The 23407-nt window shown below is 34.8% G+C and overlaps 4 protein-coding genes across 4 annotated transcripts; 3 read left to right on the forward strand and 1 right to left on the reverse strand.

Annotated features, from left to right (window-relative positions):
• Positions 1-1485: 1485 nt before the first annotated feature.
• Positions 1486-5583, forward strand: LOC109180918. The gene is made up of 6 exons (XM_019330637.1): positions 1486-1757; positions 3441-3533; positions 3706-3832; positions 3936-4224; positions 4377-4431; positions 5112-5583. The coding sequence occupies exons 1-6, from the start codon at positions 1632-1634 to the stop codon at positions 5184-5186; spliced, it is 765 nt and encodes a 254-aa protein (XP_019186182.1). The 5' UTR covers positions 1486-1631; the 3' UTR covers positions 5187-5583.
• Positions 5584-6591: 1008 nt separating this feature from the next.
• On the forward strand, positions 6592-10215 carry LOC109180922 (nudix hydrolase 23, chloroplastic). Its single transcript, XM_019330641.1, has 7 exons — positions 6592-7118; positions 7694-7825; positions 8630-8706; positions 9280-9415; positions 9506-9646; positions 9747-9805; positions 9909-10215. The coding sequence occupies exons 1-7, from the start codon at positions 6834-6836 to the stop codon at positions 9967-9969; spliced, it is 891 nt and encodes a 296-aa protein (XP_019186186.1). The 5' UTR covers positions 6592-6833; the 3' UTR covers positions 9970-10215.
• A 1102-nt stretch (positions 10216-11317) lies between these two features.
• LOC109180934 (probable plastid-lipid-associated protein 13, chloroplastic) lies at positions 11318-15774 on the forward strand. The gene is made up of 7 exons (XM_019330654.1): positions 11318-11674; positions 11909-12030; positions 12110-12193; positions 12434-12530; positions 13224-13440; positions 14698-14750; positions 15340-15774. Exons 1-7 carry the CDS (start codon positions 11435-11437, stop codon positions 15427-15429), a joined length of 903 nt encoding a protein of 300 aa, XP_019186199.1. The 5' UTR covers positions 11318-11434; the 3' UTR covers positions 15430-15774.
• A 944-nt stretch (positions 15775-16718) lies between these two features.
• On the reverse strand, positions 16719-20782 carry LOC109182042 (delta(12)-fatty-acid desaturase FAD2-like). The gene is made up of 2 exons (XM_019332056.1): positions 20655-20782; positions 16719-18012 (listed from the first exon to the last, which is right to left on the reverse strand). The coding sequence occupies exon 2, from the start codon at positions 18005-18007 to the stop codon at positions 16859-16861; it is 1149 nt and encodes a 382-aa protein (XP_019187601.1). The 5' UTR covers positions 18008-18012; positions 20655-20782; the 3' UTR covers positions 16719-16858.
• Between the last annotated feature and the right edge of the window lie 2625 nt (positions 20783-23407).

The raw sequence follows: 23407 nt of genomic DNA on the forward strand, positions 1-23407 counted from the left end.
TTTGCTCACTGCGCACAAGGAACTCTCCTCATTTTGAGAGGTATGAATCACATAGGCTAGACATTTGTTCACTGCGCACAAGGAACTCCCCTCACTTTGAGAGGTAGCCGTCATTCTTCCAAAATTTCACTTATATGACCAGTTGAGCTGCCCATTCGAGTTATAAATTGCATATATTATATATATAACGCGTTACTAAATAATTAAAAGTATATGTTTGTTAGGGGAAATCATAGTCGAGTTGATCGAACATTTCACTCGATAATTACAATGTTCTAAATTTGATTCCTCATAAGAGTTATCTAATGACGTTCTCGGTTTAAGGTAGTTTGACTAAGATTATAAGATAAAACAAACTTAACACAAAGTGTACCTTCAAATAATGATTACGGACATTTCGTGAATATCAAAGTAAATGTTTGTTGAGGTTACACGCCAAATATACTTAGCATTCAGATATCAAGGCCCATAATGAGTGTAGGTTGAATATGATTGTGCTTGACTTCCATAACGAATGGAGAGTAACTTGCAAAATAGTCATATGTTGAAAATGGGTAGACTATTCAAGGCTTTTGGGAGTTTGATATTCAACGACGTCAAAACACTTTTATTTTATGTGACAAAAGTGGATTCATTATGATTAATTTTACTCTATAAGATTTGAAAGGCATTTGATTGTTTGATTGCAATTAATAAACCAGTTGGGAACTTGGCAAGGTTGAAGGATAGTTTGAGAACACTATAACTAGCCCATGGGTGTGTTGAGCAACTATATATCATCCCGTAATGTTTGATTCTTTCCACGAACATTGTGAGTTTGAGTTTGAGTTTGATTTTTTGTGCTATCTAAAAAATTATACAATTTGGTATTAAGGTTTGAACGTAGTTTAACCCGATTTACATTCTCATGGACTTTGAAACGAGTTCATCAGGAAACAAGAGTTATAATAATAATAATAACAATAATAATAATAATAATAATACACTATTTTATGCAAAAATCCGACCCATTGATAACCGGAACATTATACCATGGATTCGGGTTTACCTTGCATCGTAGACCCTTATTCAAAAATAACCTTCAGATTATGTATCTATAGTTGACACGTTATGTATCTTCAATCGATAATTTTTGTACATGTAGCTATCATATTATGTGTCAACAATTATAAAATCAAATTATGTATCTATAGTTGGCACAGTATACTGCAGTTGGCACAGTATGCTGCAGTTGATAGTTTTTGTACCTATAACTATCCTATTATGTGTAAGCAATTATCAAGTTATTTATTTACATATACAAAAATAGTTAATTGCATGTACATAATGTGTTAATTAAATGTACAAAATTTTTATATCAGAGTTCACAATGCAATATCAACCATGGTCCATGGTATAACAATTGTTGTGATAGCCCAGGATACATTCTGGCCATTAAAGGGCGGCCCAAAAAATGAGTGGGCTTAATAGAACCAAGGCGGGTGAGGCCCAGACGACCTGACCGGAGTAACACAAATTTCGCAGTCATCTTCCACCACCGTTGTTTCTCAAGAGTTTACTCTGTCCCTGCGTATGCGTTGATATGTTCGCTTCTTCTCTCTCTCTTTCTTCCAGCAATCTCCATGTAAAAGATGAATATGAACAGAGGCATTTCAGCGCTTATAAGCTCTCATCAACCTAACCCTTTTCACATTAGCGTCTCATTTTTTCACTCGACTCCTATCCTGGAACGCAAAAGACGCACTCAATGGGATTCTGTTAGTCTTTCTCTCTCTCTCTCTTGCTCGCTGTTTATTTTAAGAAATGAATTCATGAAATGAGCAGGTTGGATTTATAATGAATATTTGTGTATTGAAATTGAGTATATGCCCAAATTGAATGAAGTTTGGGGTGTACCAATTTCATTATTAGGGCTAAATACTATTAAAGGTTTGAGCTTTTCCTGCTTAGGGTTGGAATATTTGAGCTTAGTTCCAATAACTGCTAGGAATTGAGCAAAACTATGATTCATGCCTTGTATAGTTGTATTGAAACTGGGTTTCTATCAGAATTGAATAAAGTTTTCTTCTTAATTTGTTGTCTGTGGGGAAATGGCCTGTAATAAGGGGTCATCAAGGGTGAGAACCGCCAATGATCATTATATCATAGGACCATGGTCGATGGACCACTTACATAAGTTTATATATATATATATATATATATATATATATATATATATATATATATATATATATATATATATATATATATATATATATATATATATATATATATACACTGAAAGTTCAATTTTAATACATTGAATCTTATTTTTAAGGTACATAAGATTCAATTTTAATACTACCAAATAATAAACCTTTAATACACAAAAAAATGAACCTTCAAATATTAAAAAGAACATTTATGCATAGTCCTCAGTGCAATGTGGACCATGGTCCATAGTATAATTTGACGAACTGCCAATGACATTGCATTGATTGAGTAATGTTGCATATAGATGGTACTAAATAGGTGCAGTGTCACTTTGTATGGAGTGAGAGTTATCTTTGTTGCATAGTGATACATAACATTCCTGCTGTCAAAGATTAATATAATTTCTAATTTAGATGTCTCTGTCTCTGCAAATGAGTTTTTGAATCATTCTTCACCATGATCTACTACAACCTGAAAAAGGGAACTTTTTTTGACAAGCAAAGATAGTGAAATGATTCCTGAATTTTTATGCTACACCGGAGAGTATTGGGGCAAATATGTCATCCTTAAAAGGCACCAGAACAGGGATAGGATATAGGGGTATAGTTTGTGTATCCGATTTAAATAAATTAAATTAGCAGTTTGGAACATTTTGCCTGGCCAGGGTTTAATTGTCTTTTTTCTTGTGTATCTAAGGCTTGGATTTATCAACATACCGGCTTGGTATTCCATTCATTAGTGGATGTTCTTAGATGCATTGTTTACCTCTTAACAAACTTAGGAAAGTTGAATTTTGATATTTGTAGACCAGCTAAATGTTACACGTATCTGCTTATTTTAATACCTGTCTCTATTGTGTTTATAGTTTCAGTTTTTTGCATCCCGTTTTTGGTGGAATTGAATCTTTTGGCTGTGATCATCCTTCGTCAACCTGACAATTCTTAATAGTTGTTTAAACTGGAAAGACCCGCCTTTTCAATTCACTGGTTACTTTCATCAATTGACAATGGAGCTTTTTACAAATGTAGTTAATTAACAATTGATTCTCTAATTTTAAAAGGCTTGTAGTTTTTTTTAAAAAAAAAAAAAAAAAATCTTTTACCTATTTTTGGCATTTAAATGATATATAGATTCCAATAAATTTGCTCTAGGTTGCATATTGTCATCATTATTTGTGTAGGATAGGTTTCATATTATACTCTTTCGTGCCAAATAAATTTTCAATTATTGACGAGTGTTACTTGCAGAGGTTCAACTACCAGAAGAAAAGGTTTCGGAAGTTCAATGCAAAACAAACATTACTCCGCAATGTCAGTGCATTTGCAGAAGACTTTTTTCAGGTTATTTCTGAACAAGATGAAATATTAATATGTTAATATTATATGTGTGTGGCATGAATTATTAAAATGTTAGTTATAATAACATTATTTTTGTTCCATGACAAGTTGGCTGGAATGATTGCATTGCTTTATTTGGTTATACATTTCTAATGTTTGTTTCCTAGTGTTTCAGAACTTGCATCACGAGTCTGATGAACATGATTCTTCTTCAAGCCAAGGTAGTTCGTGGTTTCAACGGGATTTTAGGTCTTATGCACCCAATTCAAGCAGATCAAGGAATAAAGGACACCAAAAATGGAGTAAGCTACTTCATAGTAGTGGAATCAAGAATTAATTTAGCTCTAAAATATTAACGGTTTTGTATATTTACCCCCCCCTTTTTTTTTCTTTTTTCTTTTTCAGGAAGGTTCTATTTCACTGAAGATTTGGACTTTGAAGTAGAAAGCTTTCTCCGTACGGGATTAGGTGGAAACTATTACTATAATTGGTTTGTAAACGAAGATGCACAACAAAGACGTTCATCACGTTACTCTAACAATTATAGGCATTCGAAATGGCGATTTACAGATGAAGAGGATTATGATGATGAATCAACGGAATCTGACATGTATGAATCAGATTTGAAATCAGAGCGACTGGCCCTTGGGTTGAATCCCTCTGGTCCTTTAAATCTGGAAGATGTTAAAAATGCGTAAGTTTGCATTAAGTTTCATTATCCTGTTCAATTAAATGCATGCTATGAAATATTTATGCAATCATTTTACATCTATATAATATGCAGTTGCTATTTTTTTAATTTTTTTTTTTAAAAATATGTGATTCCCTAATAATGTCTCATTTCAGATATCGATCATGTGCATTAAAATGGCATCCAGATCGCCACCAGGGTCCATCCAAGGTATTTTCTGGGTTCTATGATCTTCTATCTGTTTTTCTTTTCATGTCAACACCTTTTCCTGTGAAAGTATAAATAAAAACAAAACTTCACCTTGTCTATTTACCATATCCGAGCCTCGTCTAATTCTTGTCATGTAAAACTGCATACGACTTACATTCCAGATGGTCTAAATGTTGTGTTACCATGTGATGAGCAATCCATTTTCCTAATTCTTTACTAGGGAACCGACCATGATTCACCACGAACTGCTCGACATTTCTAACCTTTCCTTTGAATTACACACGAGATTTGTATTTGCAAATTCCATATAAATGGACTTGCACATGTACCTTGTTGACCCGTATGCTATCCCCAAATGCAGTCAAGGTTACGAGTTCAACTCCCAGCGGGAGCGGCCTATTAATCTTCTTGATTAGAGCCGGTCAGCTATGGGCAACCTAAGCTGATTTACCTCCTTGTGGTCCTTTGCCGGCTAGGGTCACAAGGCGGGTTTTACCCAGTGCACGCCCTCAGGTAATGGCTGCAAGTTTCCCTCGTCACCCTCAGATACCAACTTCACTTCCCGAATTTTCCACTCTCTTCTTTTAGTTATGGCTTATCTTACAGAATTGCTACCGAATGCTTACTTTTCCTTCTCTTTACAAACAATTGTCTATACCTAAAGTTAAATATGTTGTTAGGTCGTTGCAGAAGAGAAATTCAAGGTCTGCAGTGCTGCTTACCAATTGTTGTGTGACAAAATGGCTCTTAACTAATCATTTGCTGGACTCGGGAGCACGGGAATATTGGCGCTTGGCACTTTGAGGCCCTTCACGATGCGGCTGCTATAGTTTTCTCTAATAGGTTAGAAACAGTTTTTAGGAAAAAAAGTCTACTGCACACAGACATTCAATAATGCAAGAATGCAAATATGCTAACCTTGCAGTTGTAGGACTATGCATACTGTTATTAATTATTATCACCATTCTTTTTCTAATTCTGTAGGCATTTGAAGGATGTAAAATATGATACAGTTTTGTTGTGATATAATAGCCAGAGACTACCTTAAAAGTGCTGTGGTTAATATAATGCTTCCAAACAGAAGATTTAAGGTTGATAGAACAACCTATGATGTTCACAAGTTACTATAATGTTTCCAAAATTTTGTTCAAATTTGTACAGAGTATTGCATTCTGATTGTATTTGAAAATGTAATATGATGTTTGCTTTGCTTGTCTGTCATGACAATAAAAGATTATAAAACTGAGTCCAATTGTAACATATGATATTATGATTGCATTATATTCCGGGATTTTTATTGTGGGATATTAATTTATTTTTTCTGTGACAGAGTGTAAAGTATAAACATATAAAATCAGACAAATGAGTTATATTTTGTGGATTTTATGGAGGATTTTGTATAACCAAAAATATAGCAAGGATAACTAAACGCAATAAGGTATAACCAAACAAATAAAAGTAATCACAAGTTACAAATTCTGCTCTCAACGGGAAAGGTCAATTTTCTCAATTTGAGCTAATCAACGGATAACATAAGTCAATTTACTGCATAGCAGACAAAATAAGTTGATTTACCTCCTTATGGTAGGATCAGAAGACGAGATTTATTTGATGCACATTCTCATATAGTAGTAACTGAAAAGGGTAACTTATTGGTCCTCGCACAGATCTTCCTTATCTATCCTGTGTACCGTTATAAAAACATATATAACTAGTAAAACATATAAAATGAGATAGTTGAAATACATTTTGTAGAAATGAGATAGTTGAAATACATTTTGTAGATTTTACCGAGCTTAGCTCACTGGTTCAGTAAGCAGTATTTGGAGAAGAGATCAAGGTTTGAATTTTGACAGCGGTAATGTAAGAATTATGTCTAAAGTGGACAGATCCCTTGTACGCACTGACATTTAGTCTTGTCTGCTGTCTGCTGAGCCATTGAGCTAACATTTAGTAATGCACTCTTGTCTGCTGAGTCATTGAACTAACGTGATTTACATTCTCCTAAATATTTTGTCGTGTCGGAATGCTAACCTCTTTGGACTTGGGAATTGGGATTCAACCTTTATTGGGAAAGTAAAATCAAACGTTTAAAATGGGAGGGATGGTGTGATATGGGGCATATTTATTACGGAGTAGCATTTTTCATTTTATCGTGTGTAAAAAAATATGTGGTCTGACACCATGAAAGTATGAAGCCGACGCAGGAGTCAGCGGCAATTGCAAAACGCAAATCCCAAAAGGAATTGCAGTTAACGGCTGACCAACCGAAATCCGAAGGGCCAAATGCCCAAAAGATTCAAACTTTTCCAACATTTTCAGTTCACTCTCCTTGATTTAGATGCTTATTAGAGCTAATAATAAATCCAGGCAGCAAAATTTTAACGCACTTTGAGCGAATAATGCTCAAAGCTATTCAAATTCTGGGTTCATCTTCTTCCGGGTTTGTTTCCTTTACATTGAGGAAGCCACACCCCAATTGCAATCTCTCTTTCATTTCGATTAAATCCCTTCCCTCCTCATCAAAGGCAGCTTTACCGGGCTTCCTATTACGCTATCACACGGGCCGTTTCTCTGGATATAGAAGCTTCCGAATGTATTCATTTCATCCCGACTCAAAACCAGACGGGGCATCTGGAGGAGCAGCACCGTATTCTTCTGCTTCGTCCGCGGCGGTTCAGCCCACTGTGAGTCCGTAGTTTCTCGTGTTTGGGTTTGTTTCCGGATCTGTGAAGCTATAATTCGTGGGCTTAAATCAAATTTGTGGATTTCATTTCATCACTTTGTCTAGCCATTTTTGTGGGATGTTTATTTGTGAATTTGTGTTTTCTTTGGTTATTCAACAATGGTAGTTGGGATTTTGATTGATTTCAGGTGTTCTTACCAATGGTATTTGACTATTTTCTTTTACCACTGTGTGGCTAGATTACTGAGTGATAAAGTGGGTTAGGAGAACGGAACATTTTGGGAGTTTCTGAGAGGAAAAGGCTCAAAGAAGGTTCTCTCTTACCTTCATTTTCCATTCATATAATGCCACTGCTGTTGGGTTTGGTAACAGACATAAGCCTATGAATAGTGTTAGGGAGGCAAGTTAAGATAAAACTTCGTGAAGTTATGCTTCCTCTTCCTTGTTTTTGTTAAAATTAGTTGACAGGGTTTGTTTTACTGAGTTTTCACATAAGTTAGTTTTACTCCACACTGGTTTAGCCTTGCACCGAATTGCTTTATTGTCTCATTTGCTTTAGCGTTTACCACTCCACAGGTAGGTATTCGCAAGATCAAGTTTTGCCAGTCATGTGGTGGCTCCATGAAGCATGAGATTCCTGATGGGGAGGAGAAGGTGAGAGCTATTTGTACCGTTTGTGGGAGGATTGCTTATGAGAACCCAAAAATGGTAAGTCCTGTGATGTATGATGTATCAGAGTGTATTGTGCACCTGGATTTTAAGTGCTATATTCATCACTTTCCGATGCTTTCGTAGTTTCACCTTGACTGTTCTTAGCGATGGCACAATTTAATCTTTGATCAAATATTGCATTCTTTTTGACATTTTATAGTTTTGAGATTAGATATGTTATGCACAATGCCTCTCCACAAGGGTACCCATGAAAATTTTGGAGAAGAGAAAAGATATTGGTACTGTGTTTTAGTGCTAAATGGATGGACTAGGTGGATTCCATTGTAAACCCCACTTTGTCACCTTAGCCGGCAAAGGGACCACAAGGAGGTAAACCAGCCTAGGTTGCCCATAGCTGACCAGCTCAAACTAAGAAGGTCAATAAGTCGCTCCCACTGAGAGCCGAACTTGGAACCTTATAGTTACCAAGTCTAAGTCTGAACAACTTGGGACTTGCACCAACTGGCTGCTATTTGTTTGTGTTGATCAAGTTATCCTAATCCAAGCCTGATATTTTGCAAATTACCAATGTTATGGTAGAAGAAACATTTTTCGTTATATTTCTTGGAAGTGGGTTAGAGAAATTTTATTCATTTTCTGGAGTTCATACATTTCAGGCATAAATAATTTATTTTCCCATATTTTATCTCACTTTTGGATAATTAAGGTTATATGCTTTTTAGTCTCTGCTGAACTATGATGTTTTTATGACTCAGGAGCCGAGCTTGTGTTGATCTGTGTCATACTGTTGATGTACATGAGAAGTGAGTTGTTCTAATGTTTGTTTTGAAACTAATGCAGGTTGTTGGCTGCCTTATCGAGCATGATAACAAGATACTGTTGTGCAAACGGAACATTCAGCCATCACATGGCCTTTGGTATGCGTTTACATATTGGAAACTATTCGGAAATTGGAGAAAATTTTAGAAGTTTCATTTGCCTCCCCAGTGTCTAGGAATAGGAAATTTAAGTGGACAAGAAAAATATCGTATTAATATATATATTTTTAAGGAAAAATTGCATTTTTAGTCCTCTAGTTATACCTGTGGTATAGACTTAGTCCATGAGTTATATATGCGTAACTATCTTTAACCCCTAAGTTATGCATGGAGTGGCAATTATAGTCTTTGAAGGACCAAATCAACCACTTTATTAATTGACAAATTAGTGGTAGAAATAGTCCCCGAAGAACTAAAATTTCCACTTCGTGCATAACTTAGGGGCTAAAGATGGTCACGCATATAACTCAGGGACTAAGTTTGTACCACGGGTATAACTGAACGACCAAAAAAACAATCTTCCCTATTTTTAGTGTGATTTCTGATTCTTTTTGTTTCTCAAGCAATGCAAATTGAACATAATTTCTAATTTTTTTTTTTATGTCAACTAAATTAGAAGAATATATTTTGTGCTCACTGTTGCTACCAAATTTCTTGATGCTGCGTACTTAGGACACTTCCTGCCGGTTACCTGGAGATGGGCGAATCTACAGTAGAAGGCGCAATGAGAGAAACCTGGGAAGAGGCAGGTGCAGAAGTTGAAATTATCTCACCGTTTGCTCAGTTGGACATCCCGCTTATTGGCCAAGTGAGTACAGGATCTCGAAAATTGTGTTCCATTCATTTCTGGGCATTTGCTGTAACTACATAGAACTGATTGCCTCTCTGATTGATACAGACATACATAATTTTCTTGGCCAAGTTGAAGAGACCTCATTTTTCGCCCGGTCCAGAATCATCAGAGTGTCGGCTTTTTGAGATTGAAGAAATCCCCTTCGAGTCTTTGGCGTTCTCATCCATGTTGGTCACTTTGAAGTTGGTACGTTAAGTGGCTAGAATTTCTAGACAATTCACACTTCAATCACTCGCTTTCACTCATCAGATCTGTCTAACGATGTTCTTTTCTTACGTGCTTGTAGTACATAGAAGATAAAAAAGTTGGAAGACCAATGTTTCACTATGGCATCATTAACAAGAGGTATTCCCAGATCATTTCATCTCCTATTGCTGAAATGGACACTGTTTTACAACAGAATGAAACCTTACAACTGCATAACTTTTGGCAATGGTGTTATTGACAGGCCAGGCACCAGCCCCTCTGAGATTCATGCCTACACCCTCGATAATCATGTGCAGTGTTGATGAATGGTGATTCGGCCCTCGACTTCTAAATCTTCCCCGTTCCCCATTGTAAGATTCACAGTTTGATATTAACTCGAAATGCTTGAAACAACAGTTTCTCTTTTTCATGATCTGAACCAGTTCTGCTGTTCACTCCAATCTGTTCATTGTCAAATGAGAAAATCTTGTGTTTTTGGCATTCGGTTCATCAATGGTGTATAGATACTATATCCCAACCATGCATAAAATATTCTCTTTCGTTCGTTATGCTCGCCCTTCACGGTCTCTATTGATTGGTACAGAATAATATGATCATGTTTGGTAACATAGTTAGTTAATTTTAGCTTATTAGACCACTATCAGTTGTTTAACTTGGTTAAACAATCAATATGAATATTTGATTAATTAGCTTTTTGTAACAACTTATTACTCTAAAATGTTAAAATTTTAAAAATTGCTCAAAACAACTTTTTCGATCAATTTTTCGCCTTTTTGAAAAAGTCATTTTACATGTAATTAGCTATCAACTAACAGTTAATTTATCAAACACTTTTCTACAATAAGCTAATGTTATCAACTAGTCAAATTCACTAACTTAATCAACCAACAGTTATTTACTAAACACATATATGGCCTCACAAGTTACCTTGCAACTATTGTCATCTTAAACATATGTAGAATGTGATACCGTCTTACTTTAGGTCTATATACTATTGTCTCCTTAAAATACACATGGAGAATGGTAGTGCCAACTTGCTCAAGGTTAGCCTTAACTGTGTAACCAGTGAGCATTATCCTTTGTGTTCTTTTTGCATATTGTATTGTAATATATGCATTCTATTAGATGAAACTAATCTAGTCTGGTATCAATTAACATCCGTTCAAAACAGTTTTATCAAGAACGCATCTACATAATTAACTATTAGTTCTAATATAAATATTTTGACAAATTCGAGATCTACTTCCTGATATATTAACTAATTATTAGTTCCAATACAAATAATGTGACAAGTGTATATAACCAAAGAGTACAATTATTAATTTTTAGAAAAATAAGTCTTGTGTGTGACTGTTTCACGTGAGACGTATAATATTTTTTGACTAAAATTTAATACTTTTTGAAACAGTATTATAGGAGATGATATTGACTCTTTGTGCTTCAATAGATTAAGAAAGTAATTATGAACAGATACTATATTGTAACAGAATCATAGTACTAAAAAAAAAAAAAGTGAAAATGAAACTAAAATCATAGTTCTAAAAAAAAGTGAAAATGAAACTAAAATCAAGAAAAAGTGAGAAAAATATCACCCTATTATAGTTGACTTGGAGTGAAATGACGAAATGGGGCTCAAATGCAAAATCCGTCCAAAAAAATGAAGCTCAAGCAGTGAAGCTTGACAGTTGGCCACAAAGATTTTCCACACCAGAAATTTCAATTTCATTTTGTTTCTTTCTTCTGCGCCTTTAGATTTTCCATTCTTCAATGGCTTCTTCTGTTATGAACCTGCACGCGCCATTTTCGCGCTATACGTCGTCGTTTCCACCTCCTTCTCCCTTCATAGTTTCCGCCAGAGTTTTCCCGGGAAACTACAATCTCCGAAATGCCAAGAAAAATTCAGGAATTTGCAGAGCCATGGTTCAGCAGACAGTGCAAGGCGGAGCGTCTGCTTCTTTCGCTAAAGAAATGGAAAGGCTTTCTGCTAAGGAGTCTTTGCTTCTCGCTGTAATTCTTCTTCTCCCTCTTTTATTTATTTATTTTCTATAATTTTGATGATTTATTGGGGAATTTGGACAATTAGTATGTTTCTGATTTTGTTCTGGCTGAACTGTAGTCAATGTGCTTGCTTTAGTTGTAGATTTCGCCTAGTTTTGCTTCTAAGATGGATGAAGAATTTATGTTTATACTTACTGTCTTAATATGAATGCTGTAAGTTGAATACTTGAGTTCTAATCCCAGTTCAAAGATGCTGGAGGATTCGAGGCATTAGTAACAGGGAAAGTTACGGATATGCAGCTTATTGATGTGAATGAGAGGATAATTGGCCTTGAGCGGCTCAATCCAACACCTCGCCCAACAACGTAAGGTGTTTAGTCTGACCAACTGACTCAATGTACAAGCTTCCCTCTGAGATGTTCATTCATGTTGTCAGCTTTGCAGGTCTCCGTATTTGGAAGGGCGGTGGAACTTTGAGTGGTTTGGATCCGGAAGCCTGGGATTCGTTGCAGCTAAATTTGTGTTTGAGTAAGTCTTATTCTGTTACTAGTGTTAGCTTGAAGTTGTAATATCTGCAATTGGTGTCTGTCTGTTCTTTTTTGCATTTATTCTGATTCCGACATGTAACTGATAATTTGTTGATAGGGACTGATTAAACTATGTTATAATGTTAACATGTTGAGACACAAAAGATGGGCTTGACTTTTATTTGCTATTCTGTTAGTGAATTAGTTCTGATTATTACTTGCCACCACAATTTTTTTTCAGGAGGTTTCCTTCATCATTGGCAAATTTATCAAAGTTGGATGTGTTGATCAAAGATGGCTATGCAAATGTCACTGCTTACTTGAAATATCTAAACTCGGTAATTACTTAATATCTGTGATTAAATTTGGCTTGAAAATTCATGTGTTATGCATTTAGAAAATATTTCCTTTCTTTGTTTATTAAATAACACAAACAAGGAATCTATCCTTTTCGTCTTTCAATTATATTATGCTCTTTTAGTGTCACGTATCTCGGGATGTGTGGTAACTGGTGAAATCTAGGCAAATTACTGAACTACCTAATCAGAGTAAGCATTCGGTCATGCCCTCTACAAAACAGTATATTATATAGTCTGTGCAAGTGTTTTTAGTGTCCTTAGGTATATTACTTTTGTTAGATATACTTTACTTTTCAAGTGTCAACTATAAAATAAGGAGAAACTTAAAATAAAGGGCATGTTAGATTTCAATTTGCTGAAACTACATTATTTGCGACTAAGATATCTAAGCAAAGAAGCAGTTGTACAGTGAGTATGTAACATTTATATTGATAATTTTGTATACACTCACCCCAAGTCTGAGACCCACCACTGTGTTGTTGGTGTCTTGGAATTTGCATCTATCTATGCATGCTTCAACTATGGCTGTTTGAAGCTATATACATAGTAGTATCACTAGCTGGCTGCCTGTTACTACTTCGTTTAGTGTATTTGCTAATATACTTAAGCGGGCACCAAATGTCACTCCTTGTTGGGGATTTCAGAAGAATGAAATGATTCATGATAATGCAGATTGAGAGCAATTTTATACTCTCCGCCAAGTTATCTGTTGAGGGGCCTCTTAGAATGAAAGAAGAATATGTTGAAGGGATACTTGAATCACCTAAGGTCAATGAAGAAACTGTACCTCAGCAACTAAGAGGTGCTTTTGGACAGGCAGTGAACACTGTTCAGCAACTTCCCGTTCCTATTAGAGATGCAGTGTCCAGTGGATTGAAAATTCCTCTTGGTGAGCACTCTCATTTCTTTACCCATTAATCATGCTAACATTGCCATGCTAGATTGTCATTCTTTTAAGCCCAAGTTAGTGCAGTCTTGCACAAGCTAAATTATGAGGTGATGTTCTGCTGGTTACTGGGTGGTACATTGCCAAATACAAGTCATATATGTTGCATAACAGATTCAAACCAACATTACCATATGTATTACGGAGTATTACATATGTTACTGAAATCTTACTCCATTGACACTTCACGTGTCTTACCCAGGCGGTTGCTTATTTGTCTGTGGGGATTCTGGCCTCTTTAGTTTCACTAAGTAATTATTTTATAGCTTTCCAATTTTGAATTTTCTCCTTTTCTCAAAATGCCATACACTTTCTGTGAAAATCAAAATTCTCAGGAGATATGTCTATCCTCCCAGAGCTGTGGCATTGAAATCTTTAACCAGCCAATCATGGACAACCACTATCTCTATATTTTAGTAAATTAGGAGAAGAGTGCCATTCTTATTTTGGTTATTATTTTTTGTATCACAGACCACTATCTGACAGCTTATGCCTTATCAAAAACATATCATTTTTTTTTTCTGCTCTCATTTTATATTGCATTTCTCCACTATATTTGCAAGCTACAAAACACAATTGATATCATTTGCCTTGAAATCACTTATGTTTTTAATCATCATGATAATACCACATGTGGAATATATATATATATATATATATATATATATATATCTTTCCGAGTACGTTACACCTAAATCTTTAAAATACAATAAAATTTCTCCTAAACTATCATTTAGGTACCAACAACCTTTCTGGTTATTCAAAAGGCTTGCAGCTTCAGTTTTAAAATTTTCTAAGTGAAGAAATAGATGGTTTATAAATTATATTATTTGCCTTGAAATCACCTAACACCTATTATTTTCAATCATCACTGAAATACAAATACGCATGTGTTAAACCTAAATCTTTAAGATATGATAAAATATCTAACAAGTGGTCACTTAGATACCAACAACTTTTATGTTTAGACTTCTAACATTGAGTGACTCTCCTGTGAGACGGGTCGGGTCAAGATGGAAATATAATACTTATATTGAAAAATGTAATACTAATCAGAAATAAAATATTTGTTACTTATAAGGGAAAGTGACCCGACCCGTCTCACGGACAAGGATCCGTGAGACGGTCTCACACAAGTTTTTGCCTCTAACTTTTTGAGAGTATTTGTGGATTTAATTCATGTTACTCTTGCAATTACAGGTGGGAGCTTTCAAAGACTATTTATGGTCTCCTATCTTGATGATGAGATTCTGGTAAGTCCTTTATATTTCCTTCCAAGTATGGAGTATAATTTATTCTGGAAAACCCTTTTTCTTCTTTGTTAAATTTTCATCTTTGACGTTTCACGATAGTATCAGACTTAAAACTCAATTATCTAACTTTATACTGCATCCTATGTCTGTATTGTCTCTGTGCACCAATAAATCCATTCTTTTGGGTAGACATTTTTAGAAGATGGAAGTAGGAAAGCTGATGGTTGTCAGCAAACCAATTATTGACTTCCGTGACCACTTAAACTCTTTGCTGACGATCCATTCTTGGTAGCAAAGTTATGGGCCGAATCAATAAAAACTGCACTTGCTATGAATCCTTCTTGTTAGCCTAGTCAGGACTCTGGAGTTTGGTTGATGATTTGGTCAAAAGTTGTCAGAAAGCTTCACACAAGTGCAGAAAAATGTCTTTTCTGATGTTTGGTAAAATCACTAAAATCTACATCTCTGTCCTAGTGGATGTTAACCTTTTTAAAAACATGTTTTTTTGGGTGCCAATTGCATAGCTTTCATGATCTGCAAGTATGAAATCTTGATGGCGTTCAAACATTTTTTTGTTGGTTTTGTATAGATTATTAGAGATACTACTGGAATACCTGAAGTCCTTACAAGATTGGCTTCGGCCCCCGAGGCAGAACCAATAACTGAATATGAAAGTTGAAGAGTTCGTTTTGCATACCAGAGGAACTATTTCATCGCTTCAAACCAACTTCTTGTCAGTTGTATCGTATCCTTATCAACCCTTCTCCTTTATTCGTTGTTGTCAACATGATTACAGGCATAATAAAACATGAGATATCTGTTATCAAAAGAATGGGAAAAACCTTCCACAATTATATGAGCTTGTTGACTGTAAAGTATTTGATTTTTGTAACGAATAGAAAGGTTGTGACTGGGGTTGGTAACTTCACTTGTAGAATATTTTACGTTGTATGGTTGTTTGTTTCTCTGGATAATGACCAAAACTGATTTTACAAAGAGTTAAATGCTAATCCTTTGAATATTACTCATTTCCAATTTTAATTTTTTTTCAATTTTAGCTTTTAACTTTTAAAACTATTAAATTTATTCCTTAAATTCCTTAAATATTGAATACTTTCTAATTTTAAGTCTAACCATGGCCAAAGATTTCGTGATCGAGTAACATGACTGTGTCTCTCTGTGCTTCAATAGGTTGAGCAAGTATGTATACTACTAGAGGTGACCACGGTTCCGGTTCAAACCGAAACCGTAATCGAAATCGTCACTGTGCTAACCGGAACCGAACCGAAACCATCCGTACGGTTCCGATTCCGGTTCTTAACCGGAACCTATAAGGTTCCGGTTAAGGTTCCTATAATATTGGAACCAGAACCGGATGGTTCCGGTTCCAAACCGAAAAAAAAAAATTAAAAAAATGCTAGCTTTGCTGCAGGCTTAAGCCTGCAGCGTAGAGTGGACTATGGACTCTGCCACACTGCCGCATTGGGCAGTGGGCAGAGTGGGAAATGACGTGAGACTTGAAGTCTCACGTCATTAATGGCACAAAGGCCAAAGACCAAAAACTTTGGTCTTTGGTCTTTGGCCTTTGCGCCAAGACTCAAAGAGTCAAAGAGGACAAATAAAAAAGTTTTTTTTTTTAATAGATAAATCCGGTTTCGGTTTGATCATTTGTGGAACCGGAATCGTGGTCACTCCTATATACTACATTGTAACAGAGTCATGTTTACAATAGATTAAAATTGAAAAGGATTTAATACTCCAAAGCTAAATTTGAAATGAATGATAATCAGTCCCAAAGCTAAATTTGAAATGAATGATAATCAGAAGACTAATCCATAATTAGCTCTATCACAAAATTCAAAGTATAATTGAAGAGTTCCAAAGTCTATACTAATTTTGAGAATGCAACAAAGTTCATTTTTAGTTCCATTTTTTTAGTTTTGGTTACCTTTCCTGCAGGGACAGATCATTTCATAACTCGTGCTGCAAAGTTTATTCAACCGCAACCAATGTTTCTCACACATTAAACAAAACGGCATACATTTAGAACAACGATCAAAACATTGCAACAAGAAAACAAGAAAATCGTACGTTTTTTTCCTAACAATTCAAAGTTTATTCTTGTACCAGAAGACACCCTTGTTCTTGTCACCTTCATCTGGCTCCACATAAATACACTCCTTGACTTCCCTAAACATTGCTGCAAAGATTGGCGTGCCATCGAACTGATAGTACTCGCCCAGAACTGGCTTGATAGCCTTGGTGGCCTCCATTGCATGATAGTGGGGCATGGTGGAGAACAGATGATGCGCTACGTGAGTATCTGTGATGTTGTGGAACACCTTGTTGAGGATCCCGTAGTCTCTGTCGACTGTGGAGAGTGCGCCCCTTAGCCAATCCCACTCCGAGGAATTGTAGTGTGGCAATGCGGGGTGGGTGTGCTGCAGGTACGTGATCAAAACAAGGAACCCGTTCACGATGAGTAATGGGACACCGTAGACACAGACAACCCACGCGAGCCCCTTGGCTGCTGCTAGCTTATACAGCACGTAGGTTGCAGCGAAGATCCCGGTATCCGAGATGAAGATCTGGATGCGCTCGCGGTCTGAGTATATAGGGCCATAGGGATCAAAGTGGCAGGCGAAGCGGGGGTATGGTCTGCCAGAGACATTGAACATCAAGTATAGAGGCCATCCTAGGGTAAGCTGGATAAGGAGTGTGAATGCTCTGCCCGGTGGGTTATTAAGATATTTGGCATGCCAGCCGAGATCAGACTTCTGCTTGGGGACAAAGACCTCATCCCGCTCAAGGGAACCAGTGTTGGAATGGTGGCGGCGATGGCTATATTTCCAGGAGAAGAATGGAACAAGGAGGGCGGAGTGCAGGATAAGGCCGACAGTGTCATCCAGCCACTGGTAGTCACTGAAGGCGTGGTGGCCACATTCATGTGCAATGACCCAAACTCCAGTCAGCACACAGCCCTGGCAGATCCAGTAAAGCGGCCATGCCAGGTAGGAGAGAGGGTGTGGGAGGAGATGGAAGTAGTTGGTAGCAACATAGTAGAGGGAAGAGGCAATTATGAGGTCGTAAACAACATAAGAGAATGAGCGGAGGACAGACCGTTGGAAACAATGGGGTGGAATTGCTTTCTTGATCTCACCTAAAGTAAAAGGCGGTTTAGCATATGGAACACGCTGAAGATCTTGTTTAGACATCTTGCCCTCAGCGGGTACAGCCATTCTGCCTCCAGCACCCATTTTTCCTGCGTCACATAAATTGCAATAAAGAGAGTCGTCGGTACTCTAGACCAAAGAAGAACTATAATAAAATTAAAATACAAAATAATTAAGGTTGTGTACTCTAGACTGGATACCAAGTCAAACAAATGGGTAACACTATTGATATCTCAGCAAATAAATAGAATGTAAAAAAAATCAATCAATTCCACAAAGCCTAAGTTGATCAACTGAGCAAGAAACAGTGGAACTGTAGTCCGTTCTAAATCACCTACCTTGGTGGGTTGGTTTAAATAAAGCACAGTAAAAATATTCCAAGTCAACCCGTCCAGATTAAGACACAACAAATATAATTTACAATACATGCACTCACATACTCAGACAACCATATTATTATTTTTGTATGTGTGCGCATGTGACTACTTAAAATCAATTAAATGTAATATTTGTTTAATGTTCATGGCCCACAAGTTTCAAAAATTTAGGCAAAAGAATCGTGTATATATTGGAGACTGTATGTTCAGCTATAAAGAATTATTATAACCATACAATCAAACGAAATGAATGAGATATTTTCATAGAATATACTATATCCAACATTAGTTTGACAAATGAAATCATTTGGGTGACAAGCCAGCATATAAAGAATACCAACATGAACTCAAAAATATTATAAACTGTGTAGTATCTACGCATATGCGATAACAACCATACACATTTTACAAAGCATGACCACCAAATTTATGTGGCACCCGAGCCGACTTTGTTGAATGAGGTCATTTGGGAAAGAAACAACTATAATTATTTAATATGCCAAAGAAAAAACAGAGTTTTTTTTTTTTTTTTTAAGGAAGAAAAAACAGAGTTAATCAGCTAAATATCCTTATTTCTCAATAGGTAACATCAGAATTCATAATTGTCAATGACAACAGATTGGCATGTTGATTGTCTGTTAATTAAGAGAACAATAATTTCAGATTAACATTACAGAGATAAAAAGGAAATTCTGAAAAAATATAAGGAAAAGATAGAAAAATGACAAATAAGGGGTTGTACAGCACCCATTTAAGTTCAAGCATTCAGAACCAATCAACTAAAACAGGGAACAAGAGCATTCAATTATCACCAGAAATAATGAAATGGGATGGACCACGTGATCTAAGAAGTAGACAATAGCATTAAATAATAGAACCAAGATCGACTAGCTCATCATCAGAAAAAATTAAGAGAATCATGTCATCATCCAGACAAGTGCAAGGGACATCACATGTTACTGATCTTAAAAAGATAAGAAAATCCTGTGGGACAAAAACAACCTCAAAACCCAGAAATGGAAGGTAAAATCCAAGACACATCATTTTCTCACAATGAAGAAGTGAAGACCAAGCAAGTATGTTTGTGCTTGGAGCAGAACAAACTTATATTTTTACAGCACAGCATAAGACCCAAAAAAATAGTTTTACCTGTTCAGCAGAAGATCAAACAACTATTTTATCCTGAGTCTTCTATTACCGTTTTACAGGAGTACAAATTAAACGGATTCAGAATACCACCATCCATACTATGCTAAAAAGACTTAAAAATTATTGATATTCCTAATCTAATGAGACCAAAATTGCACCAATCTAAGCAGCTTTTAACTGCAAGCAATTAACAGTGTATTTCATTTACCAAACAAAAAGCATCCAGCTAATGATTGGCAAATTAGGATGCCAAAACTGAAATCTCATCCAAAATTCATAGACTCAACTTCCAAATATTTAATCTAACTGACAAGGCAGAAAAGTATTTTACATTTTTACATCTTACTAAAGCTATTCAAGGTAGAAAAGTTAAACAAGAAAAGGAGTACATAGCAAGGAAAATTAACATTAAATCTCAATCATGTGGAATCTTATTGTCAAAAGTAGGTTTCCACTAAGAGAAAGCTGGAGCATTCGGGGTCCCACATACATGGAAAATATTGGAGTCAGTTCTTTTCAGTTTTCATTCGGTGCCATGATTGTATCATTTTCGTAGTGGACTTGCTTTTTACTAGGGCAAAAACAAAATCAGGCATTTAACATTGTAGCAAACAATAAAAACAATAATTGACAAGAAATTGTGATGCTGTGGAAGAACACTATTCTTTAACAAGTTCAGACAAATAAAGAACAAATAATTCCCAATTAAAAAAAAAAAAAAAAAAAAAAAAAAAAAAAAACACACACACACACACACACTCTACTACACTGCTGCATAAACTTCAAAATTAAAGAACAGCTTGCAAACCATCCGGGAAGAAAAAAATAAAATAAAAAGTAAGGCTTTTTGAGGAAAAAACACGCAAATGCCCAGTAATTAGCACATAATAATGTACACTAAAATGGAAAGATTGTACTAAGTGTCCCAAGTATTATCTCAAATGGTGTGATATCTGATGAGTCTAACGAGCCTCCATCGTGAAAATATAACAGAGAGAATCCAGCTGAAAGTATAACAGAGAATACAGAAAACAGCAATAAACGACAGATCTGTTAAAATCCAAAACACATTGAAATCGGAAATCAGTTACAGATTCATCACTCTCATGAATGCATGATGCAGATGCAAACAAAACCGTTAGATCCGGGAGTGTATACACATAAATACATAGAGATACACGTAGAGCGTAGTAGAAGAAATGAACCTCAAGAGATATTTCCGCTTCTCTCTACCTCACTGAGCTCCTATCTCCACCCACTTCTCTCTCTCTCTCTCTACCTTCCGAGAAGAGTGGCCGTAGAATCGCCGTGTCTTCTCTCTCAAAGAAGCAGAGACACAGGTATTTAAGCTTTTTTCCATTATCAAAAAAGTTTTTTTTTTTTTTTTTTTTAAAAAAAAAAAAAGCTTTTTTCCGTCGTCTGCTTTGTGCGCTCACGCACTGCGCAGCCGCAACCCGGTGGGGACCACTGTTGGTCCGAAAAGTAGGTAAATTTTGCTTTATAATTAATTTATTTATAAAAATTAAATTTGTAGTTTTATGATTACTAAAAAATAGCATGGTCAATTTCATTAGATTTAAAATTATTTTCATGTATTATAAATATATTTTTAATAAATTATTATATATTAACAATAAATATTGTAATGTAAATTATGATTTATAATATATGGATCATAATATCGTGGAGAACTGGAGAACTTCTATTTTGACCGTCCGTGCATGTTAGCAATTATTATTATATGGATTATATTATCAATAATATATATTTAGTACAAATAAATATTAAAAATGTATTTTATATTAAGAAAAAAATTATTATTTAAGTATTATAAATACATTATTTTATATAATATATATTTAATACACAAATAATGTATTTTTAATTTATTAAAAATATATTTTTTGTTATGATCTACACAATATACTATGTGAACCATGATCCACACAATAATTTGTTGTGGGTTAGTAATTGGACTATGTAGTCTAGTTGTCCAGTTATCAGATACTATGGGCTCTTGTTATAAAATGTTCAATGGGCTTTTATGGTGAACTGGGCTTCTCCACCAAAACATGGCCCAATCTATATCTCTGTGTGTATGTATATATAGAATTGTACTCTGGTTATATATATAGAATTACACTCTGGTGCAAATGGAGCGCACATATGTAAATATACGAATGCCTGATATTCATCCACATGTCCAGATATAATGGATGAGAAACACTGATTTTTTTTTAAAAACGCGACGGCATTTTTGTAAATAATTGAACATCGAAGTACAAGTAAAATGTATTACAAGTGTATGTAAAATGTATTATAGGTGCAAGTAAAATTTACAATGAGTATCAATACTAAGTGCACATATAATTATAAGTAGTTGCGGGTGGTTTCCACAGGTACTACTACCCGCAAGAACAAAAAAAAAAATGCCAAACAGAACGAACTCAAATCAATGAATGTAAACAAGACAAAATTACATGCACTTGCATGCAAAAGTAGGTGCACTTGCAAGTGAAAGTAGGTGCACCCGATCAATAAATGCAGGCAAAAACTACATGCACTTGCAGGCGAAAGTAGGCGCACTTATAGGTGAAAGTAGGTGCACCCGATCAATGAATGCTGACACGTAACGCGCGCTAATTGGTTCGCGTTTCTCTCTTGGGCACCTATTCACACCTGAACGCGACCATATATATATATATATATATATATATATATATATATATATATATATATATATATATATATATATATATATAAAACAAATTTTGTTCAAAAGAATTGAAATCTTTTTCGCTCAAAATACATTTCAAATGAAGAAATAAATATATTCTCTCTTAAAATAAAGAGATAAGAAAATTTTGCATTTATTGATACTAGTATTTGCACCCGTGCGATGCACGGAATTGATTTGTTGTAATATATTAAGAATATATGAATCGATATATAATTATTTAAATTAGAACATCAAATATTATATAGTGCAATTAAATATATGGTTTGGATCGTTTATATATTTTGATGGTATCATTGCTTGAATTTGTGCAAATAATTGCTCAAATTAATAGCTAATGTCTAGATGTACGCATACGGTGCTATAACTTTGAAGATTTTATTTATCATTGTTTAGAATTTTCATAAATTAGTAAAATGTGCTCGTTCTCTAACAACTCAGTTATAGAAATGAATTGGTATCCTTATTCATTTGTATGGAAGATATATTTTTTTGTCCAGATATATAACAATTTTTTCATTTAAAAAAAAAAAAAAACTTAATATCACCGATTATATTTACACATTATTGAAACCTCTTTGTAGACGACATTGGTAGTGACAACACAATCCTATTCATCTTCGTCTAGAGCTAACACTTTCAATCCATCAGGACGGATTACTTTGGATTAAAATATATAATGGTAGAATATTACTCGATTAGTTATCCTTTTATATTTTCAATCAATTAGTGATATCGGATTCATTTTCAGCCAATTATTCTTTTTTATTTTCAGTCAATTAATCAATTAGAATATCAAATGTAGTGATATTTTTACCTAATTTTCGTTCCATTTTTAATTGATGATGTAGAATTGTAGATATTATTATTAAAATATTTCCGTTTCATTTTTAATTCACCTTTACTATTGTTTAAAATATGCATTTACTATTGATAATGTAGAATATTATTATTGAAATATTTTTCTTCAATTTTTAATTTTCATTCCATTTTTAATTAAAATGCAATGATCTGGTCATTTTTTTAGTCAATTATGGAGCATTTTTTTATTTGCAGTCAATTATTAATATTCATTTCCTTTTAAAATTTTCAGTCAATTAGTAATATTAGAGTTATTTTTAGTCAATTATTTTTTTTATTTTCAGTCAATTAGAATATAGATGTATTAATATTTTTACCTAATTTCCGTTACATTTAAATTTGATGATGTAGAATATTATT

Source organism: Ipomoea nil, unplaced genomic scaffold, assembly GCF_001879475.1.
Source record: "Ipomoea nil cultivar Tokyo-kokei standard unplaced genomic scaffold, Asagao_1.1 scaffold1043, whole genome shotgun sequence".
Lineage (NCBI taxonomy): Eukaryota > Viridiplantae > Streptophyta > Magnoliopsida > Solanales > Convolvulaceae > Ipomoea > Ipomoea nil.

What these genes read in the sequence shown, in the direction of transcription:
- LOC109180918 (XM_019330637.1), top strand. Translation starts at nt 1,632, where the DNA reads ATGAATATGAACAGAGGCATTTCAGCGCTTATAAGCTCTCATCAACCT. An exon ending in GACGCACTCAATGGGATTCT is followed by an intron (nt 1,758 to 3,440) that starts GTTAGTCTTTCT and finishes TGTTACTTGCAG; the next exon opens with AGGTTCAACTACCAGAAGAA. An exon ending in TAAAGGACACCAAAAATGGA is followed by an intron (nt 3,833 to 3,935) that starts GTAAGCTACTTC and finishes TTTCTTTTTCAG; the next exon opens with GAAGGTTCTATTTCACTGAA.
- LOC109180922 (XM_019330641.1), top strand. Translation starts at nt 6,834, where the DNA reads ATGCTCAAAGCTATTCAAATTCTGGGTTCATCTTCTTCCGGGTTTGTT. An exon ending in CAGCCATCACATGGCCTTTG is followed by an intron (nt 8,707 to 9,279) that starts GTATGCGTTTAC and finishes CTGCGTACTTAG; the next exon opens with GACACTTCCTGCCGGTTACC. An exon ending in TATGGCATCATTAACAAGAG is followed by an intron (nt 9,806 to 9,908) that starts GTATTCCCAGAT and finishes TGTTATTGACAG; the next exon opens with GCCAGGCACCAGCCCCTCTG.
- LOC109180934 (XM_019330654.1), top strand. Translation starts at nt 11,435, where the DNA reads ATGGCTTCTTCTGTTATGAACCTGCACGCGCCATTTTCGCGCTATACG. An exon ending in AGGAGTCTTTGCTTCTCGCT is followed by an intron (nt 11,675 to 11,908) that starts GTAATTCTTCTT and finishes TTCTAATCCCAG; the next exon opens with TTCAAAGATGCTGGAGGATT. An exon ending in TGGATTGAAAATTCCTCTTG is followed by an intron (nt 13,441 to 14,697) that starts GTGAGCACTCTC and finishes TTGCAATTACAG; the next exon opens with GTGGGAGCTTTCAAAGACTA.
- LOC109182042 (XM_019332056.1), bottom strand. Translation starts at nt 18,007, where the DNA reads ATGGGTGCTGGAGGCAGAATGGCTGTACCCGCTGAGGGCAAGATGTCT.